This window comes from Protopterus annectens, chromosome 5.part0, assembly GCF_019279795.1.
Source record: "Protopterus annectens isolate FY-2018-M chromosome 5.part0, PAN1.0, whole genome shotgun sequence".
Lineage (NCBI taxonomy): Eukaryota > Metazoa > Chordata > Ceratodontiformes > Protopteridae > Protopterus > Protopterus annectens.
The window spans coordinates 390,793,160-390,817,073 of NC_056735.1; the positions used below are offsets into that span (position 1 = coordinate 390,793,160).

The 23,914-nt window shown below is 39.1% G+C and overlaps 1 protein-coding gene across 3 annotated transcripts in view; it reads left to right on the plus strand.

Moving 5' to 3' along the window:
* The window catches only part of DCAF6 (DDB1 and CUL4 associated factor 6), a 2,031,218-nt gene that overhangs the window by 243,157 nt on the left and 1,764,147 nt on the right, over positions 1-23,914 (plus strand). For all 3 annotated transcript variants that reach the window (XM_044072358.1, XM_044072359.1, XM_044072360.1), the window contains exon 2: positions 23,244-23,305. In XM_044072358.1, the coding sequence (XP_043928293.1) occupies positions 23,244-23,305 (62 nt within the window). The remainder of the gene's footprint in view (positions 1-23,243; positions 23,306-23,914) is intronic.

The following is a 23,914-nucleotide window of genomic DNA, read 5'->3' on the forward strand; positions in this document are numbered from 1 at the left end:
CTTACTCCTGATACTTTACCATCAGCTCCTAGAGAGCCTGACAGGTACTACAGGGTACCTGACTCTCACAAATTTCTCTTTAAGAATCCCACTGCGGATCCAGAGACCATTTCCCAGGGACCTACAGGTATTAAGACTACAACAGCCAAAAATTCTACCCCTTCAGACAGGGATTCGAGGGTGCTAGACAGATGGGGAAGAAGGTATATTACCTGTGCAACTCTTGCCATCAGGGCTTTAAATTGCCAGTTTCACATGTTGAAGTACCAGCAGCATATTATGGAACTAATTAAACAAAAAATGTTGTTGCTTCCAGATTTTGCAGAAAATAAAGATTTACAAGAGTTACTGCATTCTGCAAACCAAGTCAGTAAACATACTTTGCAGTGTGGTTTTGATGCCTTAGAAGCATCTTGCAGGGCTGCTGTCACTGGGTCTGTACTGAGAAGGCATGCTTGGCTGAAGGAACAAATCTTGCCAGACCATGTCAAAGCAAAATTACTAGATGCTCCATTAAACCAGGAACATTTGTTTGCCACAAAAGCAGAAGAGGTTCTTAAAGAGATGCAGGAAAAAGCTAAAACTATGCAAACTGTTAAAAGATTTCTTAAAGGTACAGCCACCTAGATTCAGTAGACATTGGCCTTCTAAAAACTGGTCCTTTCCAGTCCCTACCAGGTCTTCGCAGCCCAAACCCAGGGGCAACAGACCACCAAGGCTTCAGTCTCAGGGTACGCAGAGATCTGAACAATGGAGTGCTCCCCCCTCAAAAAGAGGGAGTGGTAAGTCACCTCTTATGGAAAAAAACAATGACTTGTCTATCATCCATCCCAGTCATGCCCAAGTACTTGCACCCCTAGGAGGAAAACTCGCCCTGCATGCAAAAAACTGGATGTCCATTACCCAGGACCGATGGGTCCTAAACATTGTATCCCAGGGATACAGATTCTACTTCCACTCATTGCCAACCCCAAGCAGGTTGCCAGACCTTCCTCCAAACCAGTGGGCAGAGGCTCAAAAGCAAGTACTTTCTCTTCTCAGTATCAGGGTTATTCAGCCTGTTCCAATAGAGCAAAGAGGACAGGGTTTCTACTCCAGACTGTTCCTGGTGCCCAGAAAAGAGGGCTCTTGGCACCCTATCCTGGACCTGTTCATTCTCAACACCTTCCAGGTGGTCCCAAAATTCAAAATGCTTACACATTACTGCTTCCTATGCTAGCCAAGGACTCGTGGCTAGTCACCCTAGACCTAAAAGAAGCTTATCTGCACATCCCCATAAGGGAAACTTGCAGAAAATATCTACATTTCAGGGCAGCCTCTATGCACTATCAGATGTCCTTCAAGGATGCATCTGCAGTCATAACATATGGGTTGTCCTGCCTCAGGCAGCCCTTCGGTCGGCCGGATTCCAAAGTCTGGGTCTGGCCTCGGCTGATGTCGCACTTTCCCCGACGTCAGAGCTTCTGGGGTATAAAGGCATCAGCTGACACTATTTTCCTCAGTCTTTCTTGCCGCGCGGTGCCCGAAGCAGAAGCTGTTCGCAAGTGCCGGTCGGTCAGATCCAGAGATTTCAGCTACCGAAGACTTCTAAAAAAGCTAGGTACCCCGTTGGGGACTCTTTCTTGCCTCAGCCGATGTCAGACAAAGTAAATAATTGTTTAACTTGTGAGAAACAGATACCTCATAAGGATTTCCATTCTTACTGCCTTCCTTGCTTAGGCCCAGACTACAACGTATCAGCTTGTTTAGCCTGTGCCTCCTTCAACTGACGGACTCTTAGACGTCGGTCGGAGTTTGCAGAAGAGTTTTTTGGCTCTGCTTTTGCATATAAAATGCCGTCGGAGACACCGACTACACATTTAGCCAAAAAACGCAAGGAAAAGGACCGACACTTGCGGGCCGCGGTTTCGGCTGAAACCACGGTTAGGCCTACCACGAGTGTCTCGGTTTCGGCTGAAACCGAGTCCTCGGTTCTTACTTCTGCCAAAAACATACCTCCGTCAACCGAGGCCAGAGAGGCCCCGGCTGAGTCGGCTACAGAAATCCCTACCGAAGAAGCAAGCGCAGAAGAATTGTCCGACACCATTCCTTTGGACATTTCTACACCTGCACGTGGGGCAGTTAGGCCCCCTGCTTCTATGTCTATTAAGGCCTTTTCCAGGGCTAAAGCAGCTAAAATTTCAAAAGCTTTACCAGCAAAATCTACCTCTCAGAGACCTTCCTCAAGTTCTCAGATTCTCAGCCTTGCTGAGGACCTTATATCTCTAATTAGGGGTTCCCAACCTCACCCAGACAGTGCCTCTCAACCTTCTCCTGACAAAAGGCCTAGGACTGAACCCCCTGAACCTCTCTCCTCTGATTACTCCTCGGATGGATCTGAATTTTCAGACCATCAGGAAGGGCCATACTCACCTTATGAGGATACAGATGCAGAAGACTCTATTCCTTCTGCCTCCCCTCCAGAAGAATTTTCCTTTGGGGAGACTTTGCACTCAATGAGGGAACACTTTCAATGGCAGGGTCAGGATTTCTCTGATTCTAGGAAAAGACTAAGGACCTTTTTACACTTGCCACAGCATAGGCCTTTAGCCATTCCACCTGTGCTAACTGTAGTTGATGATGCATGCAATGATGTCAGTTCTGCCCATGATTCTCTTCCACCGGCCCCTGCCAAACCTGACAGATATTACAGGGTCCCGGATTCTCACTTCCACTTGTATAAAGCCCATGCTGCAGACCCAGAAACTATTTCTCAGGGCCCAAAAGGTGCTGCAGCTGCCACTGCCAAAAACCCCCTACCCTCTGAAAGAGAGTCAAGAGCATTAGAGAGATGGGGAAAAAAGGTTTATACATCTGCTACTCTTTCTGCCAGGGCTTTAAACTGTCAATTCCATATGATACAGTACCAGGAATATTTGTTAGATCAGCTGAATAAAAAGCTTTCCTCTCCTGAACCTTTAGACCGTAAGTCCCTTCAGGATTTGGTACACAACTCTCAGCAGGTCAGTAATCATTTCTTAAAATGTTGCTATGATGCACTGGAGGCTTCATTTAGATCAGCTATGACTGGAGCAGTAATTCGAAGGCATGCCTGGCTAAAAGAGCAATCCTTGCCAGACCATGTCAAGGCTAAACTCCTAGATGCTCCAATGGAGAAACAAAGTTTATTTGGCTCCCCTGCACAGGAGATTCTAAAGAAAGTGGAAGAAAAAGTAAAATCTGTGCAAACAGTAAAGGATTTTCTGCAGGTCCAACCTCCAAGGTTCAGCAGAAACTGGCCTTCAAAGAATTGGTCCTTTCCAGACACCTCCAGAGCACAGAGGGCAGGAATAGACGCCAAGAGGCAGAGGTCAATCAAAGGGTGCCTACAGGGGTCGTCAGTGGCAACCTGCCAACCAGAGAAGTACTGCCACAGCTGCAACTACAACCACTTCCACAGGACAGACACAATGACTTGGCTCTGATTCCGCCTACCAGGGAACAACTGGTAGCACCCTTGGGCGGAAAGTTGGCTTTATTTTCAAAGAACTGGCATTGCATTACAAAAGACAAATGGACATTGCAAACAATAGACAAAGGATACAGGTTTCACTTCCACACTTTACCAAAAAAGAGCGGAATGCCAAACCTTCCACCAAACCAGAAGCCAGAGGCTCTAAGACAAATCAACAATTTACTTCAGATGAAAGCAATAGAAAGGGTACCATCTATGGAACAAGGCCAAGGATTTTACTCCAGACTATTCCTTGTACCAAGAAAAGAAACCCAATGGAGGCCTATTCTCGACTTGTCCGCACTAAACACATATCTCATTGTGCCAAAATTCAAGATGCTGACCCTACAGCAACTTCTTCCCATGTTGGGCAAGGAGTCTTGGCTGGTGACTCTAGATCTCAAGGAGGCATACCTGCACGTCCCTATACGACCAGATTGCAGAAGACACCTCAGATTTCTTGCAGGATCAGAGCATTATCAATTCTCAGCATTGCCCTTTGGCTTATCTACTGCCCAGAGTATTCACGAAATGCCTGGCATCAGTAATTGCACATTGCAGGCTTTAGGGAATTCAAATCTACCCATACCTGGACGACTGCCTAATACAAGCGGACAACAAGACAAAACTAATAAAGGATTTGGCCTATGTCATACACCTGTTACAGGCCTTGGGATACACAGTCAACATCCAGAAGTCAAGACTAGTGCCATCCCAAAGGATAACATTTTTGGGTGCGGATCTGGACACAATAACTCAGATGGCTTTTCTCACAGAAGAAAAACAAAAGCAACTCCCAGTCTACTTCATGGCTTTGACAAGACAAACACAGCTTACTGCAAGGAAAGTCCTGCAGGCCCTGGGTTACATGGCATCCTGCATAATCTTGATCCCGCATGCCAGGCTGCATATGAGAAAATTACAATGGTACCTAAGGAATTTATGGTCTCAACACAGGCACAGTCTAGAAACCATGATACCAATCATTCCATGCCTGAAAAAAGAATTCCTGTGGTGGGCTCAGGCCTGCCAGACCAACAGAGGGTTGCCTTTCAACAAACCACAACCAAGGCAGACCATCACCACGGACGCCTCAGACCTAGGATGGGGAGCACACATGGAAGACAAGTGTATCCAAGGCCTATGGTCTCAAGACCAGCTGAATTTGCACATAAATCTGAAAGAGATGCTGGCAGTGAAGCATGCAATCGAGGCATTCAAATCATTCCTCCAGCAAGGACATCTGCTGATAAGGACAGACAATACCACAGTCATGTGGTACATCAACAAACAGGGAGGCACGCATTCCTACCCTCTATGCCGGATGGCAATGGACCTGTGGAACCTAGGCCTGGATCTCAACATCCAACTGCAGGCCAAATTCGTACCAGGAAAAGAGAATTCACTAGCAGACAGCTTAAGCAGAACTACCACGGATGCTCACGAATGGATGCTGCATCCAGACATCTTCAAAATCATAACAAACAAATGGGGAATGCCAGACATAGACCTGTTCGCCTCCCCACTCAACCACCAACTGAAGAAATTCTGCTCAAGAGTATACCACCCACAAGCCTGGAGGGTGGACACCCCCTCTCTCTCTTTCAGCTGGAAGGCCCTAACAGTGTATGCCTTTCCACCTCTCCCATTGATGTACAAAGTTCTACTGAAGATCAGGGAGGAACAGCCAAAGGTGATTCTGATAGCTCCAGACTGGCCAAGGCAGCATTGGTATTCGCTACTGAGAAGCATGTCTCGGACGAACTCATGGCCTCTACCCCTATGGCCTTTACTTCTAACGCAGAACAACTACGAGACCCTGCATCCAAACTTGAAAACACTGCAGCTAACTGCCTGGAAAATTGCTTAAAACAAAACCAAACTGTTTTATCTCAGAGGGTCAAGGACATTATCCTGGAGGCTCGCAGACCCTCCACAAGAAAAACATACTCAGCTAAATGGAAGAGATTCCTCATTTGGAGTGCATCAAAGGGTACAAATGTCACACTGGCAAACCTAGCACACATCCTAGAATACTTAGCAGAACTGTTCCACAATGGCCTGTCCTATTCTTCCATTAAGATTCATGCTTCAGCAGTTTCAGCAGGGTACAACATGGATCCTCCTATCTTCTCTCACCCTCTCCTCAGACAATTTTTAAGAGGGATCAAAAATGTAAAACCTCCAAGGAAACCCCCTCTGCCTACATGGGATCTCAATTTTGTGCTGGAAAAATTAACACTACCCCCTTTTGAACCAGCAGCATCAGCAGACTTACAGTTCTTATCTTGGAAAACTGCTTTCCTTCTAGCAATCACTTCAGCAAGAAGAGTATCCGAGTTACAGGCACTAATGGCAGTGCAGCCTTTCATTATTTTTCACCAGGATAGAGTGTCTCTGAGAACCAATCCTACTTTCATGCCAAAGGTGGTATCCAGGGTATCCTTGAACCAAGCTATTCATTTGCCTACGTTCTTCCCTAACCCACAGAACAGGAGTCAAAAACTATTGCACACCTTGGATGTACACAGACAACTACGCTACTATCTGGACAGAACTAAAACCAGCAGAAAACTGACCAACTTTTTGTAGCATATGCAACTGGAGTGCAAGGAAAAGCAATTTCCAAACAGACAATTTCAAAATGGATAGGAAATTGCATTCGATTCTGCTACTCTTTTCATGGAAAGACAACTCCTGAAAATATCAGGCCTCACTCCACAAGAGCCACAGCCACCACTACAGCTTTCCTACGAGGAGTGGCTACCAAGGACATTTTAGAAGCTGCTACTTGGAGCTCCGTGCATACATTTGCCAAGCATTACAATCTACCTTTATACTCCAGATCCCGAGCAGGTTTTGCAACTGCAGTTTTACAGGGGATCTTAACTACACCATCATTATCTTAGTACCTCCTCCCCCAGTTTGGCTATGGTATTCTACCCATATGTTATGACTGCAGATGCATCCTTGAAGGACATAGTACAGTTTTGTACCTACCATAAATGTAGATGTCCGATAGGTATGCATCTGCAGTCAGGATTACCCACCCTCCTTCCCCTCTGTGGTATTCCTAGGGTGCTTACCCCTCTTTTAGCTAGCTGGGGGAATCTATTATGGTGTATTTGTTTGTATGTATATATGTATATATATATATTTTGGTTGCTACTGTTTGGAATTTTCAACATTTAACCAAATTTAGCCTTCCTAGAGGGCACCTGGCATCTGGGGCAAGAAACACTGAGGAAAATGGCGTTGGCTGATGCCTTTATACCCCAGAAGCTCTGACGTCGGGGAAAGTGCGACATCAGCCGAGGCCAGACCCAGACTTTGGAATCCGGCCGACCGAAGGGCTGCCTGAGGCAGGACAACCCATATGTTATGACTGCAGATGCATACCTATCGGACATCTACATTTATGGTAGGTACAAAACTGTACTTTCTCTGCACTTCCCTTTGGCTTATCTACTGCGCCCAGGGTATTCACAAAGTGCCTGGCTCCAGCCATTGCATACTGCAGGCAGAGAGATATTCAAATTTATCCATACTTGGATGATTGCCTGATTCAGGTGCACAGTTAGGAATTGCTACTTTAGCATCTGGTATTTGTAAAGAGACTTCTAACTTCTCTGGGGTACACCACCAACGAAAAGAGATCACATCTGGTGCCCAGCCAGAAGATTGTATTCCTGGGAGCAAGCTTGAACACAACTTCCCAGATGGCATTCCTTACTCCAGAAAAGCAGGTTTATTTGACAAACTACTTCAAACTAATGGCCACCACAACCCAGCTGTCTGCAAGAAAAATACTGCAATTCCTAGGGTTAATGGCCTCATGCATTCTACTAATTCCATATGTAAGACTGCATATGCGGAAACTTCAGTGGTACTTAAAAAGTCTCTGGTGCCAACATTCTCAGGACCCCGGAAACGATTATTCCTATCATTCCTTGTCTAAGGGCAGAGTTCCTTTGGTGGGCAGAGGCTTGCAACCACAACAAGGGACTCCCTTTCACTCAACCCTTCACCGCCCAAACCCTGACATGAGATGCATCAGACTATGCATGGGGGGCTCACATGGCTGGCAAATGCATTCAAGGCAAATGGAGCCCAGGACAAACTCACTTACATAACAATCAAAAAGAAATGTTAGCTGTACAGAGTACTCTGACAGCCTTCAAAAACCTTATCCTTCCAGGACAACTCTTGATAAAGACAGACAACGTCACAGTTATGTGGTACATAAACAAGCAGTGGGAACTCGTTCCTACCCACTCTGCAGGTTAACCATGGCCCTGTGGAGCACAGCCTTGAGCAACCAAGTGCACCTGCAAGCTCAATTCCTGCCAGGCAAACACAATTAAATGGCAGATGACTTAAGCAGAAATCTACTGGACCCACACGAGTGGAAACTGGAACCCAACTCATTCAAACTTCTAACCCACAGGTGGGGGACACCAGAGGTGGACCTCTTTGCCTCCCCCCAAAACCATCAATTGAGCAAATTTTGCACCAGAAATCCCCACAGCCAAACATGGAAAGTGGATGCCCTATCCTTTACATGGGAAAACCTCTCAATTTATGCCTTTCCCCCTCTGCCCCACCTCTCAAAAGTACTACTCAAGATCAAACAGGACAAACCAAGGACAGTCCTTATTGCTCTGGACTGGCCCTGCCAGCACTGGTACACACTCCTACGCAGTCTGGCAGCAGTGCCACCCTGGCACCTACGTCAGACCCCATCCCTGCTGTTCCAGCAAGAGGGACAGATTTTGCATCCTCAGCTGCAAATCCTGAACCTTGCAGCCTGGCTTATTCCCTGAATACTCCACCAGCAACCCTCAGCAAACAGGTGCTGGACATCATCCTTGAGGCGAGATGGCCTAGTACTAGGAAATCCTATTCAGAAAAATGGAAAAGATACTGTTCTTGGAGCCAGTCTCAAGGAAAGGACACAGCTGTGCCTTACCTCAAATCCTAGATTACCAAGCAGAGCTGCTCCACAAAGGCCTATCCTTTTCTACTATTAAGATTCATGCCCGGCCATCTTAGCTCATTATAATACTGAGCCACCTCTCTTTTCTCACCCTATGGTCAAACAGTTCCTGAGAGGAGCTAACAATTTAAGACCCCCGAGGAGAGTGCCCACCCCGCCTGGGACCTTCTCTTTGTACTAGAGAAGCTCACGCTTCCCCCTTTTGAGCCTGGTGCTACAGCACAGTTAAAATTCCTCTCTTGGAAAACAACTTCACTTCTAGCCATCACTTCTGCAAGAAGAGTGTCTGAGTTACAGGCACTAATGGCTGTGGAACCCTTCATTATTTTCCATGCTTACAGGGTTTCCCACAGGACTAACCCATCTTTTATGCCCAAGGTGGTATCCAGTGTGGCTCTAAACCAATCCATCCATTTACCAACCTTTTTCTCTAATTTTCAGAATAACGGAGAAAGGATCCTGCACTCCTTGGACGTGCACACGCAACTCAGGTTCTACCTTGACAGGACTAAGCCTTTCAGAAAATCTGACCAGCTGCTACCCAGCTTTGCTACAGGGGCAGAGGGCAAGGCCATTTCAAAGAAAACTATTTCCAAATGGATAGCACACTACTGCTACTAGCAACATGGAAAACCTACCCCACAGGGGATCAGAACTCATTCCACTAGGGCTACCTCAACCTCTACAGCATTTCTTATGGTAGTCCCTACCAGGGACATCCTGGAAGCTGCAACCTGGAGTTCTGTACACACTTGGATTTAATAGCGTTTGTGTTGGTGCCTTTCCGTTGCTGTGTAGTGGATTTTTCTTGTCTTGTGGCTGTCGTGGATTAAAAACTTTTTAATTTGGATTTAAAGCTTCCGAGGTCCTTCCTTTCCCTTTTTTTGGGATTTACACCTTCACCAAGCATTACCACTTACCTGTCTTTTCTAAATCCAGAGCTGGATTTGCCACAGCAGTCTTACAAGACCTGCTAGCCAGCCCTACTATTTCTTGACTGCCTCCACCCTTCCTCAGCTTTGGGAATCAACCCAAGTGTGATAACTGCAACAGTGAAACACGAAGAACATAGGACAATTGTGTACTCTTACCATAAATGTAGATGTTCGAGTGTATTCACTGTTGTAGTCCTGGTTACCCTCCCACCAGCCCCCTGACTCTTCTATGCTTTCTACCTAGCCTCCTTTTGGCCATATCTTATGGCTATGGTATTTACTTTTTACTGAAGGTGTTCCACACTATGTAATTGCTTCCTATTTTGGGGGCTGCTGACATTTGGGGTAAGAAAAACTGATGTAATGCCATTGGCTGCATGCTTTGTACCACTGACGACCTGACATCATGGAAGAGGCGACAGCATCTGACACAGAAATCCCAAGACTCTGGTATTCGGGCTGACTGAGGGCTACCTGCAGGCAGATAACCCAAGTGTGATGACTGCAACAGCAAATACACTCAAACATCTACATTTATGGTAATTGTACACAACTGTACTTTTCTGGAGGGTCAATGGAGTCTTTTTGAAACTGAACTGCCTCTCAAATACTTTAGAATATTCCCGTTTATGTCCAAGCACTTACTAACATCCTCCTTCACAGGATCATAACAAAATGGACCATTGTGATGACCCAGTTTTGGAGAGGTGCCACAGTTGATGTAACAGTATGGTAATTGGCCCACCATGTATATGTTTATTTGCAGAAGATATTGCAGAATGCATTTAATTCTTCTTCAAAAATGTACTCCATGATCTTTCCTTTTGGCAGACATCCTGCATAATTTTACCAAAATTAAGTAGGGTATGTCTTCCTTTCCCTTTGTTATTTACTTTATATTTAGAGCCGCTTGCTAAGAAAATAAGGGACTCGCATATTCAAGGATATAACTGATATGGTACTCGAGTAAAGTTATTTTATGTATGAAAAATCCAGAAAAGGGTATTTCAGTTATGTGGAACATTTTGAGATGGTTTCATGTCTTTTCTAGATATAAAGTTAATGTGGATAAAACAAAGGCTGTTGTAGTAAACAACATACCCAAAAGCTGGTTCAGCAATACCCATATTTATAGGAATGTGATGAGATGTAGTATTTACGTATATGGCTTAAAGTATTCTGTTTTTGCAGATGAGCTTATGTGGGAAGAGACTAAGCAAATGATGCAAAAACTGAGAAACTGGAAATTCTTGATTATGGAAATGGAGAGTAAGACACAAGCATTGAAAATGATTTAGTCCCTTTCATTTTATATACAGGTCAGGCATATTTTTAGCAACCAGCGTAGAGGTTGTGATTGGAACTTATTTGGGAGGGGAAGAGGGCAAGAGTCAAGTAGGACAAGTCTATTCTTCCAGTTGAACAATGTGGTTTAGGATTACCTGGTTTGAAAAATTCCTTAGAGCTATATAGATAAGGCACATATACATGACACAAGGAAAAAGTTATATATCAAAGTGGAAGGGGATGATAATGAATTGGGGAGGAGTTTGAGACGTAAGGAGAGAGTAGGATTTTGAATGCAAATCATTAAGGAGGAGAATAATCACTCATCCATCCAACCCCTTTTCCCATTTTTACACATGGGATCGGGGTGTCACTTCAACAGTGTCAATAATCTAGAGCCAAAGTTTACACCGCCATTTTACTTTTATTTAGAAAGTAACAAAGTATTCTTAGAACTAAACCAACATGGAACGGAGAAAAGATTTTATAGTAGGAATGACTGCAAGTATGGGTTTAGAAAAATGGTTAACAGGAGTCTGGAATTTACTGGAGAAAATTAGCAAAAGAATCAAGGTATTGGGAGCCAGTAACTAGAGAGGGAAAGGTAATAGAGTAGGATGAAGCCAAACAGAAGTTTGAAATGCTGGTTTTAGACTGCCTTCCCTACCAAATAGTGAGAAAGGGATAGGGGAGTGCTAAGTGGAAGTGCAGGTCTGGTAGAGTTTTTGAGTCTGGAATAGAAGTCTCTTTTAAAAAGGGGAATACTTAGTAGGGCATATAAAATATTACATGGCAACTGTAAGAATTAATTAGCGGAGGTTAGAAAAGAGTGGGAAAAGACAATGATAAGGAAATATACCAAAAACCAATTGGAGCACATCTGTATAGTTCCCAGGTATGCAACAAGGTCCAGATGCTTTAGGGTTTTTGTTTGGAAATGTTTGCATAGATATTTTTATACCCTGAGCAGTCACAGAGTTTTTTTTTCGTCATATAGGAAATGCTGGAGATGTGATGGGACAGAAAGAGGTAATTGGGAACATGTTATTTTGGGGGGAATGCAATGAGTTTTTAGATTTTTAAAAATTCCCTTCAAAGTACCTTGTCAGAAATGTTGATGTAGCAATTGTTGTAACTAAGGAATAAGGGGGTGCTAGTCTTGAGTGTGCTGTCCTTTGGATGAGATATTAAACTGAGGTGCCTTCTGCTTGAGTTGGTGGTAGCTCAGGCAGATGGTAAAGGATTCCATGGCACCTATCAAAAGAGAAGGGGTCCTTTATTTGTATACAAAAATAACTGTTATTTACAAAGTATTTATATATTCACAAATATTTCCGAATTATAAATGTACAAATCTGTTTACACATATTCATTATTTTCTTTACAATCATGATAAATTTTCATTCCCATTAGACCCCCACTCCTTTTTCCATAACCACCATCTGATTTTACTTAATGTTGCTATAATCCATTTACCATTCAACATAATTGCATTTATTCTTTCATTCCGTATAACTCTTATAACATAAAAAAACTTTATATCTATTCTTTTAACCTGTTATTTGCTTTTATTCTTGTAATATCCATATTTAATCATATCCATGTTTATTTTATCTACATCTTTTATGTCTTCAAAAAATCTTTGTTTTTCCTATGACCTTTTTACTCTTTTACATTTCAAAAACACATGCTGCATAGTTTCTTCTTCTTGACAATGTAAACATATTATAGCATTTTTTTTCCTTTTTATATGACATATTTATTTTTACTGGCAATTTATCTGTTACCAGTCTCTACAAAAAATCTTGACATTGTACTTTCTTTTTTTTTTTCAAAACAAGTTTATTGTTTTAACATATAAGAGAAATATCATAACAATTTTATACAAATAATTAAAAAATTGACATTGTACTTTCTGATTACACCATTTGCTTCTTATTTTTATAGCTTTAATTTTTTTCATCTGTTAGCTAGTCCCATGGTTTTACATAGTAATGTTTTATCATTGCATTCTTATATCATACTTGTCTATCTTTTTTTCTATATCATCAGTTTTTATTTTCCACAAAAATATTTTGGTAACATTGTATTTTTTAATTCATACATTTTTTTTCTCTTTTACTATTTTTTACCATACCCCAGAATTTATCATTCTTACATTTATTCAGTTTTACTACTAATCTTTTTTCATTTATCCTCTTTAACACTTTGTACAAATTTAATAAAGCAGAATATACCACTGGGTTAATTAATCCTAAACCTCCTCCTTTATTTACATACAAAACTGCTCTTTTTACTGGGATTAATCTAAAACCCCATATAAATGAAAAAAAAAAATATATGCAATAATTCCTTTTCAGATGCTGTTGGCAACATAAATACACTTGCTAAATATGTTATTTTCCATCAGTACTGCATTTATCAAATAAGCCTTTTTTCTGAATGATAATGTATATGTTCTCCAGAAAAGACATTTGCTGTTTGTCTTCTATTGTTTTTTTTTCTTCATTGAATTGTACTTGCATCTTTATTCCCAAATTTTATGCGTAACACAGAAATTTAATTAATTGTAAAACATATAGGCCTGATCTTTTCTGCATCACCTAAACCTTTACTTTTTTATTTAAAGCCATCCCTATATCTCTAGACACTCATTTGTGTAAATTACTTTTTTATCCACATTTTGTTTTTTGCAGTTATTATAATGTCATCTGCGTATATAAACAGAACTAGAATTCTTAAACCTTTAGGTGTTATACACCCTGCCTCCTTCATTTTCTAATTTATTTTGCATACTATCACATTCATAACTAATGCAAAGAGTATGTAAAACTCAGTGGACATCCCTGTCTTATACCACTCTTCATATGTACCTCTTGGCTTAACCAGCCATTTACAAGTATTTTTACTTTATTATTACTGTACGCTGATATATATAATTTCCTAACTTTCTCACTTGTATTATATTCTTTTATTATTACTCATAAGATTTCATGTCCAATTGTGCCAGATGCCGTATTAAAATCTTCTGTCATGATTTTCATTTCTTTTCTGTTCATAATATCATCCACAATTTCTGTAACTTTCAAAAATAATTATTGACAATCCATCATCTTTATACTATATATGCTATACATAAAACCTTCATTCAACCATTCATTCAAAATCTTAAATATATATATATATATATATATATATATATATATATATATATATATATATATATATATTTCATCTGGGCCTGCAGCCAAATCTATATTTACTCGTCCTAATACTTTATCTAGCTCATTTAAAGAAATCTCCTTTTCTTATTCTTTATTCTCTGTTTCTGTTAACTGTTTTTTTTTCCATGTTTTTGTTCACTACCTTCTTTTTTTCTTTAAACATTTCTTGCACATATTGTACTACATTATTCATAATCTTTTCCTGAGTTCATTCTATTTCTCCTTTAAATTTATTTTATTTCTGTCATTACACTACAATCTTTCTTTAATAATCTGCTTAAGTAACTTGATTTTGCCTTGTAAAAAATATATTTGCTTAGGGTGGCCTGATGGTTAAGGTGTTTGCCTTACAAACACAAGGTGCAGTGTTTGAGTTCCACAAGGGATAATTGGCTAGGCTTAAAATGGCTAGCAAGGGCAGTTAGCTTAGTACTAATCTATGAACCTATGAATCTATATTTGCTTATATAACAGTTTTTGTATTTTTTTCTTGATTTCTTCCACGCAATTCTTTTTCTTTGGCAAAGTACTTTCTGTCATTATGTTCTAAGTCTTCCAATGCATCATTATATGTTTTTATATTTTTCTCTATCTACTTTTCTCACATCATATTGCCACTGTAAAAACATTTTTTATATTCTTCCTTAAATATCATTCACCATTCAGAACAAGTTTTATAAAATGCTCTCATAGTAATATGATTTTCCATAACTGTATTACTAATACATTTCCTTCTTCATTCCATGCTTTCTTGTTTCTCCTTTTTATTCCTTTGCCTGTTTTTATATATTGTTTTCTTTTGCCTCTAACCATATTGCAAGATGATCAGAAAATCCTGTTTCAACTACTTTCATTCTCTTGTAACTAAACCTTCTGATACTATAAAATCAGTTTCAGTTCTATACATCACCCCTTTTGTAAGTTCATAAATTTTTGACTCAAAGTTTTAAGTTACCACATTCTATAACTTCTAACATTTTTCTTGTATCATTTCCTTTCTTTTTACACTTGCCTATTAAATCACAGTAAAAGTCTCCTGCCATTATAATGTTCATATTTATCACTACATAATTTAAAATTTGATGAAATAAGCTTTCCCTTTCTTTACAGTTAGTATAAGCATATAATGTTATAATTCTATATACTTGTTCTTTCCATAATTCTATATACTTGCTTTTTCCATTTTAAATCTACAGTGGTTAATTGTCCCATTTTAGCTAAAGTTACATCATATATGATAATTTAATAAAGATGTTTATTGGAAAAATAAGTTACATCTAATATCTTTACTGTATTTCTGCAGAATACGGCTATTCCAGAACATCTCTCATTCCCAAATTCCAAATGATCTTTCCTCCCCATAGTTTCTCTGTAATCTTTCTTCACTTGTTAAAAATATTGTGTCTTCTGATATGATTACATCTACATCACATGTATTACACCACTGCAAAATTCATATTTTTCTTACTATACTCTGCTGCGGTAGCGTTGTCACCTCACAGTAAGACGTTGTCCTGTTCGATTCTCAGCTAAAGCGTCTTCTGTGTGGAGACATGCGTGAATGGGTGTACCTTCGTTGAAGGTTGTGCGTCAGGGCTGGCAACTCTGTACGTAAAAATCTACTGCCAATCATTAGTGGACCAGAGTTCCGCTGTGGCAACCCCTAACCGGGAAAAGCTGAAAGATACAACAACTCTTAATACTATTCACATATATAGAAAACAGTCTAAAATTTTCATTTTCCCTTTTCCTTAGATTCATGGTTTCTTAAGTTTGTAGCTAATTACTAGTCTAGCTTTCTTAACAGGCTATTGTATGCCTAACCAATTTCTTTTCCAGAGGTGAGAATCAAACACTGTAACTTGTGTTTGTGAGTCAAACACCTTAACCATAATTAGAAATAAAAAAGTGCCAGCAACTAGGATGAATGGCTCATTCTTTATGAAAAGTCCAAAAACTGCTGTAAAAATGAAATAAAAATAAATGAGCCGAAACACGGCCAGGGTATAAACTTTACAACTGTTTAAAACTGTACAAGGTAAGCACTTTCACAGCATGCTGTTGCTTCTTCAGATCATTAAACAACACTTCATTATTACATTCTTAAATAGTCAAAACAATTAAGAAATATCCAAGAAATATCCAATCATATTTAAAAAGCAATTAAAAAAATCAATTTTGCATATTTAATGTACATATTAAGTCGACTTAACCAACTATTTTCAAGTCTAATAAAATTCATCCTATCAAAACCTTACAAAAACATCCTAACCTGTCGTTGGTAAGAATAACATATATGGGAATGGATGCTTCATTCTAATGTCACTACCTCATTGGCTAGTACCTAGCCAATGTGGTACAGCACAGTGTTCCATTATAATGATCGTTCATTGGAATATTTACGAAATCACATAACAAACTTCACGTTTAAACATCATATTACTTCTTATTTTTGATAACATCTTATGTTAAAAAAAACATACAGTATCAGCTTCACAACTCATTTAAAATAAATACTGAAATAAAAACTTATTGGCAGAGCACAAAGCCAAACAATTCATCAGTGTGAAAGATGACAGCAGAACAAATGGTTAACCATGTTAGCTTAACCACCTATCAAGGCAAAAACTCCTTGAACCAATAACTGCTTCACCTTCTCCCTATTAACCTTAACCATAATAGCAAGCTCCAATCTTTAGCTATATGAATTCTTCTTCATCCATTTCCTTTCTTTTTTACTTTTGTACTTATCCCTTTAAATTTTCTTTTTCTGTCTTTTACCAGTAGAATTCTTTTTTCCCTTTTACTACCTCTCAGTTTGTCTTCTTCGTCGCTTATTTTTTTACTTCTATTTTTTTGCCTTTGTTCATTTTCTTCTCTTTCTTTTTTCCTCCTTACTGTTATTTTCATTTTTGCAATCCATCCACAAATGTCCAGTTTTGTTACATTTATAACATTTCAATTAAAATGTTTTGTATCCTGTCCCATTTGCCCACAAATGTAACATTTTCTTTTGTTGTTTATCAAATGTTCTTCTTTTCCACAAAGAAGCATGCTTTGTGTTGTCCCCAGTATTTTTACAACACCTCTATTCCCTCCACATTTGTTATGCTTGGTATATGTATAATTTTTTTCTCTTTCTATTTTTGACACAATATATCAATCCCAGGCACCAGTCCATAACTTCCCTTTTGTCATAAATTTTTTTCAGTGTTCAGTACTTCACATAAAACTTTCAAATGTCCTTTCAGTGTCTCTCTTTCTACCTCTTTTCAAAATTGTACATGAATCTTTTGTGTTTCCCTGTTAAATGATTTTTTTCACATAAAGACTCCATGGGTTACAGTCTTTCTTTTTTTCGTATTCTCCAATAACATTTTCCATTGAAAAAAGTCTCAGATATAATGCTACAAAATTTCTCTTTGTTAATAAGAATAAATGCTCTTACCTCATGTGCCTTTATACCCAAAAGGAGATATTAAATTGTCCCACACTTCATATTTGCCCATTTCTTTGTCTTCTTTACTTTGAATCCTTACCACATACTTCCATTTTTCATTTTCTTCTGCCTTATTTTCTGCTACTCCACATTTGCCTTCCTTTACTTTCTTTGCATATATTTTCTTTTCCATCTCACCACTGTTCTTCAGGATTGTCTCTGCATCCTCCTTTTGTATTTTGCCCATAATGTCCCCCAGGAAACATCTTCTTCATTTTCTGGCTCACTTTGCACCAGGTAAATCATCCCACAACCCCTCCCAACTGGAGGGTTGTAATTATACATCCATCATTTGCTGACTCATCTCCATCAAACAAGTTTCTTTGAAATATTTCCTCAGAATCCTGCACACATTCTGCAGTCTCGATATTTGCTTTCTCCTTCATCTCTTTTACTACTCCATCATTTCCTCCTCTTTCCATCTGCCTCCCTATTTCTCCAGGCTGCCTCCATGCCTGGAACAGAAACAGGAAGTGATCTTCAAAAATGGTTCCCACTCACAACAATGACAGTTGGGGGATGTTCCTCGATGCCCTAGCCAAATATCCGCTAATAGTATAAATACCACCTCTGGTCTCCCATGAAAAGAGGCCATTAGCCTAATGGGACTAACTTAAAAGGAAAGGATAAATAAAATAAAATAAATAAATACATGCTTCTTTTGATTTGCTTTATAGGATCCCTATTGTCCAGATATGGTAAGGCTTTACAACATTTAATGCTACTGGCTACCTATAAAGCAATTACTAGAAAATGGAAATCCATAATCTAAACCAACTGTAATTGAAGTGTGGAATATTGTAAAAGGGATAAAGGAACTTGGAGATGTGATCTTTAGAAAATAGATGGAACAAACTACATAGACATGCGTGGAATTTGTGGAAAAGTACATGCAGAATAAGTTCAGGAGAAGTGAGGTTTAAAGGAGGGCAGTAACTGAGCAGTTTTTGCAATGTGGAGTAAATTTTAATTGTTAAAAAGAAAACCTATGTATAATACATAAAAATGAAAAATATTTGCAATGGTTTGTTTTCTTTTCTATTATTGTATGCATACCCATATCATTGTCTACAGTGTAAGAAATTTAGTAAAGATGTTTGAGCCATTCTGCATGGTTATGGAACAGTCCATTTTTTATGTTGAGCTGAATGAGACTGGATGGGTTATTTGGATATCAAGGACACCTGGCTACCTACCAAAGTAACACACAGGAGTCAAAGAGGTCTCTGTGCTTCTGCATAGGCACCTGTTACTTCCATTTTCAGATGGTGCCATTTCTTACCCTGGCTCCCAGGGGATTTACCAAGTGTGGTTACAGTGCATCTGAGGCTGCAGAGCACCAGCGTCTTTCCACAACTGAATATCTGTCTCTTGGTAGCTTTGTGTCTCGACAGCCTCATAATCTTGAAGGGATCTTTGTATCAGTTTTCCTGCCCTTTTAGATCACGTGCAATAACTCAACTGGTGCCCAGTCAGTTCATTACATTCATTAAGTCCATCTTGGACAATCTGTCTTATCAAGCTTGTAGTCCAGACAAATTCATTGACTTCTGAACATCATTCTTCAGATTTTGCAGTGTCAAATGGCTTCAACTCCCCTTGTCTGCAAGCACTCAGTCTAATAGTAGCCACACTTGACATTGTTCCAAATGCTGGATGCCTCATGAGTGCTGCAGTGGACACTCAAGCTTCAGTGGTATCATCTTGTTGGTCCAGTGTTTTTTTTAATAGTGTTATTTCTGAAAAGCAAGGATTACAGCAGTTGAAAGCTGCAGGAATCCAGCTCTTGTCTGTGCAGACCATTTTAAATAATTTTCAGGAACAGATGTTCCAAGGTACATGGTGACAGATTGAGACTGATCTGCACGTAAATGTTCTGGAAATGAGTGCTATCCTCTTCACATTGCAGGCATTTCTGGACTTCCATCCTGTAGCTATTACTGCTACCTACAATGTCGGTATGGTTATGATATAGTATAGCAGTAAGCAGGGGGGGACCCATTCTTACTGTCTCTGTCAGGGGGCCATGACAGGGCGGGGAGGACCTTATTAATCAGTCACATTCCAAGAGAAGCTAATTCTTTAGCAGACCATCTCAGCCATTGCTTGTTGGTGCCCAATTATTGACCTCTGATTACATCGGTAGTACAGAGTCTGTTCTAAAGCTGGTGGTAAACTTTGCTTTTACTTGTTTTCATCCTTAATCAGTATTAAATGCAGCAATTTCTTTTCCCTCCTTCCCCTATCTGAAGATTGTCCCAGAGAATGCTCTCCTCTAGAAATAAACCCATTTACATTTTCCCTTAATCTAAATTTACTGGAGAGGGTCAACCTTTACAAGGCCAAAATAATTTTTTTTATCTCAACAAGCGCAGTTTCTCTTGTTCTGGCCTCATCTTCTGGACTAGCCCTTGTATCCAAGACCAGTCAGTAACCTTCTACCACATCTATCTAGCAAGCTTCACCTTGATGTTCCTTCTCTGTGGATGGCTGTGTGGTTTCTCCACTTCCAGTAATTGCCAGGGAACGTGGATAGGGCAGTCCAAATATTAAGTTCTGTTCAAAGACCAAATACATCAAAAACGTATAAGAGCAACTGGACTAATTTCTCTTCTCTCATTGCAGGCTTAGATATCTTCATGCCCCGGCTGTCAAGTATTCTTTATGTTGGCTATTTGATTTAGGACTTATTCTTCAGTCAGAGGTCATATGGCAGCCATCTCTAATTTTCACTAGAGCATAATTCCTTCTAAAGGTTTCTAAAACTTTCTCAAAGGGCACCTTTTATAGCCTCCTATCGAGGACATGTTTCCTTTTGTATTAGAAAACTTGATTTTTGTCACCATTTGCACCAGCTGCTACATCAGGTCTTAAATTTATGTCTTTGAAGACCCTTTTCTTCTACCATTACTTTAGCCAGGAGAATTTCAGAGGCTTTATTTGTGAACCCTCCTTACTTAGAGTTCCATAGAGGCAGTGTATTCAAGAGAACTGATCATTCTTTTATACCTATCAGCTACCAACCTGAACCAGTCAATCTACCAATCTTTTTCTAAAGTTTCAAACAAAAGTAAGTACTTTCTACATTGCATGGATGTTCATAGACCGCTAAGATTTTGCCTTGATGGAACAAAGTCAATCAGAAAGAAATCCCTACTTTTTGTATTTTTTTCTAAAGCAAACTTTGGTACCACAGTGTCCAAATTAACTCTGTCCTAGTGGCTTTCTCATTTCAAAAATACAAGAAATCTTTAGTATTTGAGTCCAGGGTTTATTCTTCTAGAGCCATAGCTAATTTGTATGACTGCTTTAAATAACACATCCTTAAGTATTTCTTTGGTTTCTACTTGTGAATTACCAAACGGCTATACAAGAAACCAGTCAGGAGTTAGTATAATGAGTCAGTCAAGAAGATAAGCATAGGACTCTGTCCTTGAGTTGATGAAGGCAGAACTTTCAATCCTAGGTATAAAAGTTTAATGCTTGCTCTAATGCTAGATCTGGATTGGAGGTTCTAGCTTCTTCACCGCAAACTCCCTACTTTCCCAAGCCTCAGTCTTGACTATCCTTGGAGGGCTTTAAGATGGAGTTTTAATTTGCCTGTGTATGTAGTTGCTGCTTCATCTGCCTTTTGCATACCCAAGATCTGGAAAAGGGTCTTAATCAGTATTGCATTTTGGGTAAGGGACAGAGAGTAGTCTACAAAAGTTGTTATATATTAGGCTATTTCTATAGGTGTTGGCCCTTAATGTTGTTTAAGATGGACTTGCCAGTCCAGCTGTATCATTATGGTAGGTATATAATTTTCATTTAATTCTTTTTAGGCTTGGTCTTATTTTTTAAGAAGACACCCTTAACATTTGTTTAGGGTTTCCAGATTTTCAAATACCCAAAGTGGGAAATTTTTTGCAGAAACCTAAGTTTTTGCAGATAAACTATGCCCACAGCCAGTGCAAAGGATAGACCTTCACTTTTTTGTCAAAATAAAGCTTATTGTTGTAGGAAATATTTTTTATCTTAAAAAATCACAGGAAATTTGCTATTTTTTTAGATTTTTTTCGCAGGACACAGCTGCTCAAAGAGGGACTGCTCTGCGCAAAGAAGGACAGGTGGTAACTCTGTATTTTTCTTTTTATCAGCTCAGCACTGCAAAAAGAACAAGTGTGTTAATATCCAGTGCTTGTTGAAGTGACTTAACTAGTATTATTATTTTTTGTCAGTCAAAATGTGGAAGACTTGTTCCATCAGGGCATTTGCTACTTTTGTAACGTGGTTACAGTTGACATTTTAAAGTATGAATGTGGTCCTTAAGTCACACTTTTTTAACATGTACATTAATAAAAAAGAAAACAAACCATGCTAACATTTCTTTTGTTTTCATGCAGTATACGTTTTAACAATTTTAATTCACTCCAACATTACATAACACTCCATATGAATTCCAAAGCCAGGAGTTCTTTTGCCAGATCTGTCTGTGAGATGTGTGTACATCCTCTGTTGTTGCTACACATAAAGGCCCTGCTGTTTAGGGCAGTGTCCATGTTGTGCAAAATGCTACAAAGAGGCTTGAAGTAAAGGTAGCAGTTTTAGATTAGTGGCCTTAACATATCAGTAGTAAAGAAAGAAATCTAGTCACCTGTTAATACTAATGTGCAAATACTATCTAGAAACTGGAGTAATTTAAATAAATGGATTTTTTTTACATAAAACTATGATATGCATTGCAGCAGAAATACCTGTAGAGGAAGAGATCTGGGATATTTATTTTCTTAAGAAAAGGAATGGATGGGCTATTAGTGAATACACTCAGCATATATGACAGTGTCAAATTTTTATAGATGTTAAATTAAAACTAGACAGCATTCGTATGTTTTTAACTAATCCTGGGTAGAGGATCAGACTTTTTGTGCAATCTGTCTCCATATTTCATTTCAGAAACAGTTTTGTGTGGTAGTAAGAGGTTGTATCTAAGGAAAACAAAAACAAAGGCTGGTAGTATGAATGGTGAAACTTGATGGCGGAATCATTGACAAGTGATTGATTAAAATTGTGTGGAATGCATGCAGCAGCCACCACAACCCAACAAAATTCCATGTACAGTTCAAAGGAAATTGTGAACAAAATGGTTATGGCTTTATTTGTTGTATGGAACTGAATAAATTACTGAAACCATGAAAAATCTTGATGCAGTGCAAGCAAGCCTTACTGGAATTTAGTATAAAAGGGAGAAGTAAAGCATAATAGTGGCATTTACTGTTTAAGTTGCTGGATGGAAAATGAAGAATTGGTTAAGTAACAGGTTATAGAAAGGAGACTTGTGGATAAAGGTTTGGTTAATAAAGTACAGCATGCTTCCAACCAGGGATTATCTGTTTTTGACCAGCACAAGCTCTTTTCGGGTAGTGTAGAGAATGCATTATATGAACATTTGCTCACAGTATTTAACTTGATTAAGCAAAGCTGTTAACTTAGAAGAAAATACTGACTTGATAAATTAAGAAATTTTGTTGGAATTAAGTATACAGTATGGTGAGTAGTGAAATGGTTGAGAAGGAACACCACTTTTCAGGGTCTGAAAAATAGATGTATTATATGAATGTGAATTTTTAGTATATACAACAGTAACAATGGGACAGAATGAGAAGAAAGTGTGTTTCATATTAATAAGCAAGTGCAAAATATTCTGGGAGTGTTAAACAAGTGTTACTTAACTGAGTGGAATTAATCACTGTTAAAAAATTGACAGTCACAGCAAATACGTTTCAAAAACTTTTCATGTTTAGACCTACATTTTTGCTTTCTTCTACAGGAAGAAGAGAATTTGTCCAAAGATTAAAACTTGAGGCAACACTGAGTGTACACGATGGCTGCGTAAGTATTACAAAAACAGTCTTTCATAATCCGTCAAATTTTCAAGTTTGGCAAGATCAAATGGTTGCTGGTGGCTGATGCCATTTTGGAATTATTACCCATTTGTAGGAGTGTGCGTGATCTACTGTAAGTGGAATGTGTCAGTAATGTGTTACTGTAACTGGATCATGTCAATGTAATATCTGAAACAGACTAAAACATTGAAAAGTTGTAGTAGTATAAATATTTACCCGTAGGTGTAAAAGTCATGATTTGTAAATGTATTGACACTTTCAAAGCATAGATAATTAACATGTTAGGCTGAAGGTAAAATACAATGTGAGAGCTTCTGCAATAACATCCTGGTTTCATGAAGTGTGTAAAGTTGGTGATTTTGAGCCTTGGGCATATGAGAAGTACTAGATGAAAATGTAAATGTTGGGTTAACTTTGGAAGTGTTTGTGTGTTATAGATGGATGCAGGTATGCACGAGCAGATAACTCTTGCCTTCTTTCCATACAGATACATTTTTTCAACTCTTTATTAATTATTGTCCACAACTTTTCCTCTGGTTGATAAACATATGCCTGACTTGTATGTAAAACTAAAGGGCTAAAAGCATTTTCACTG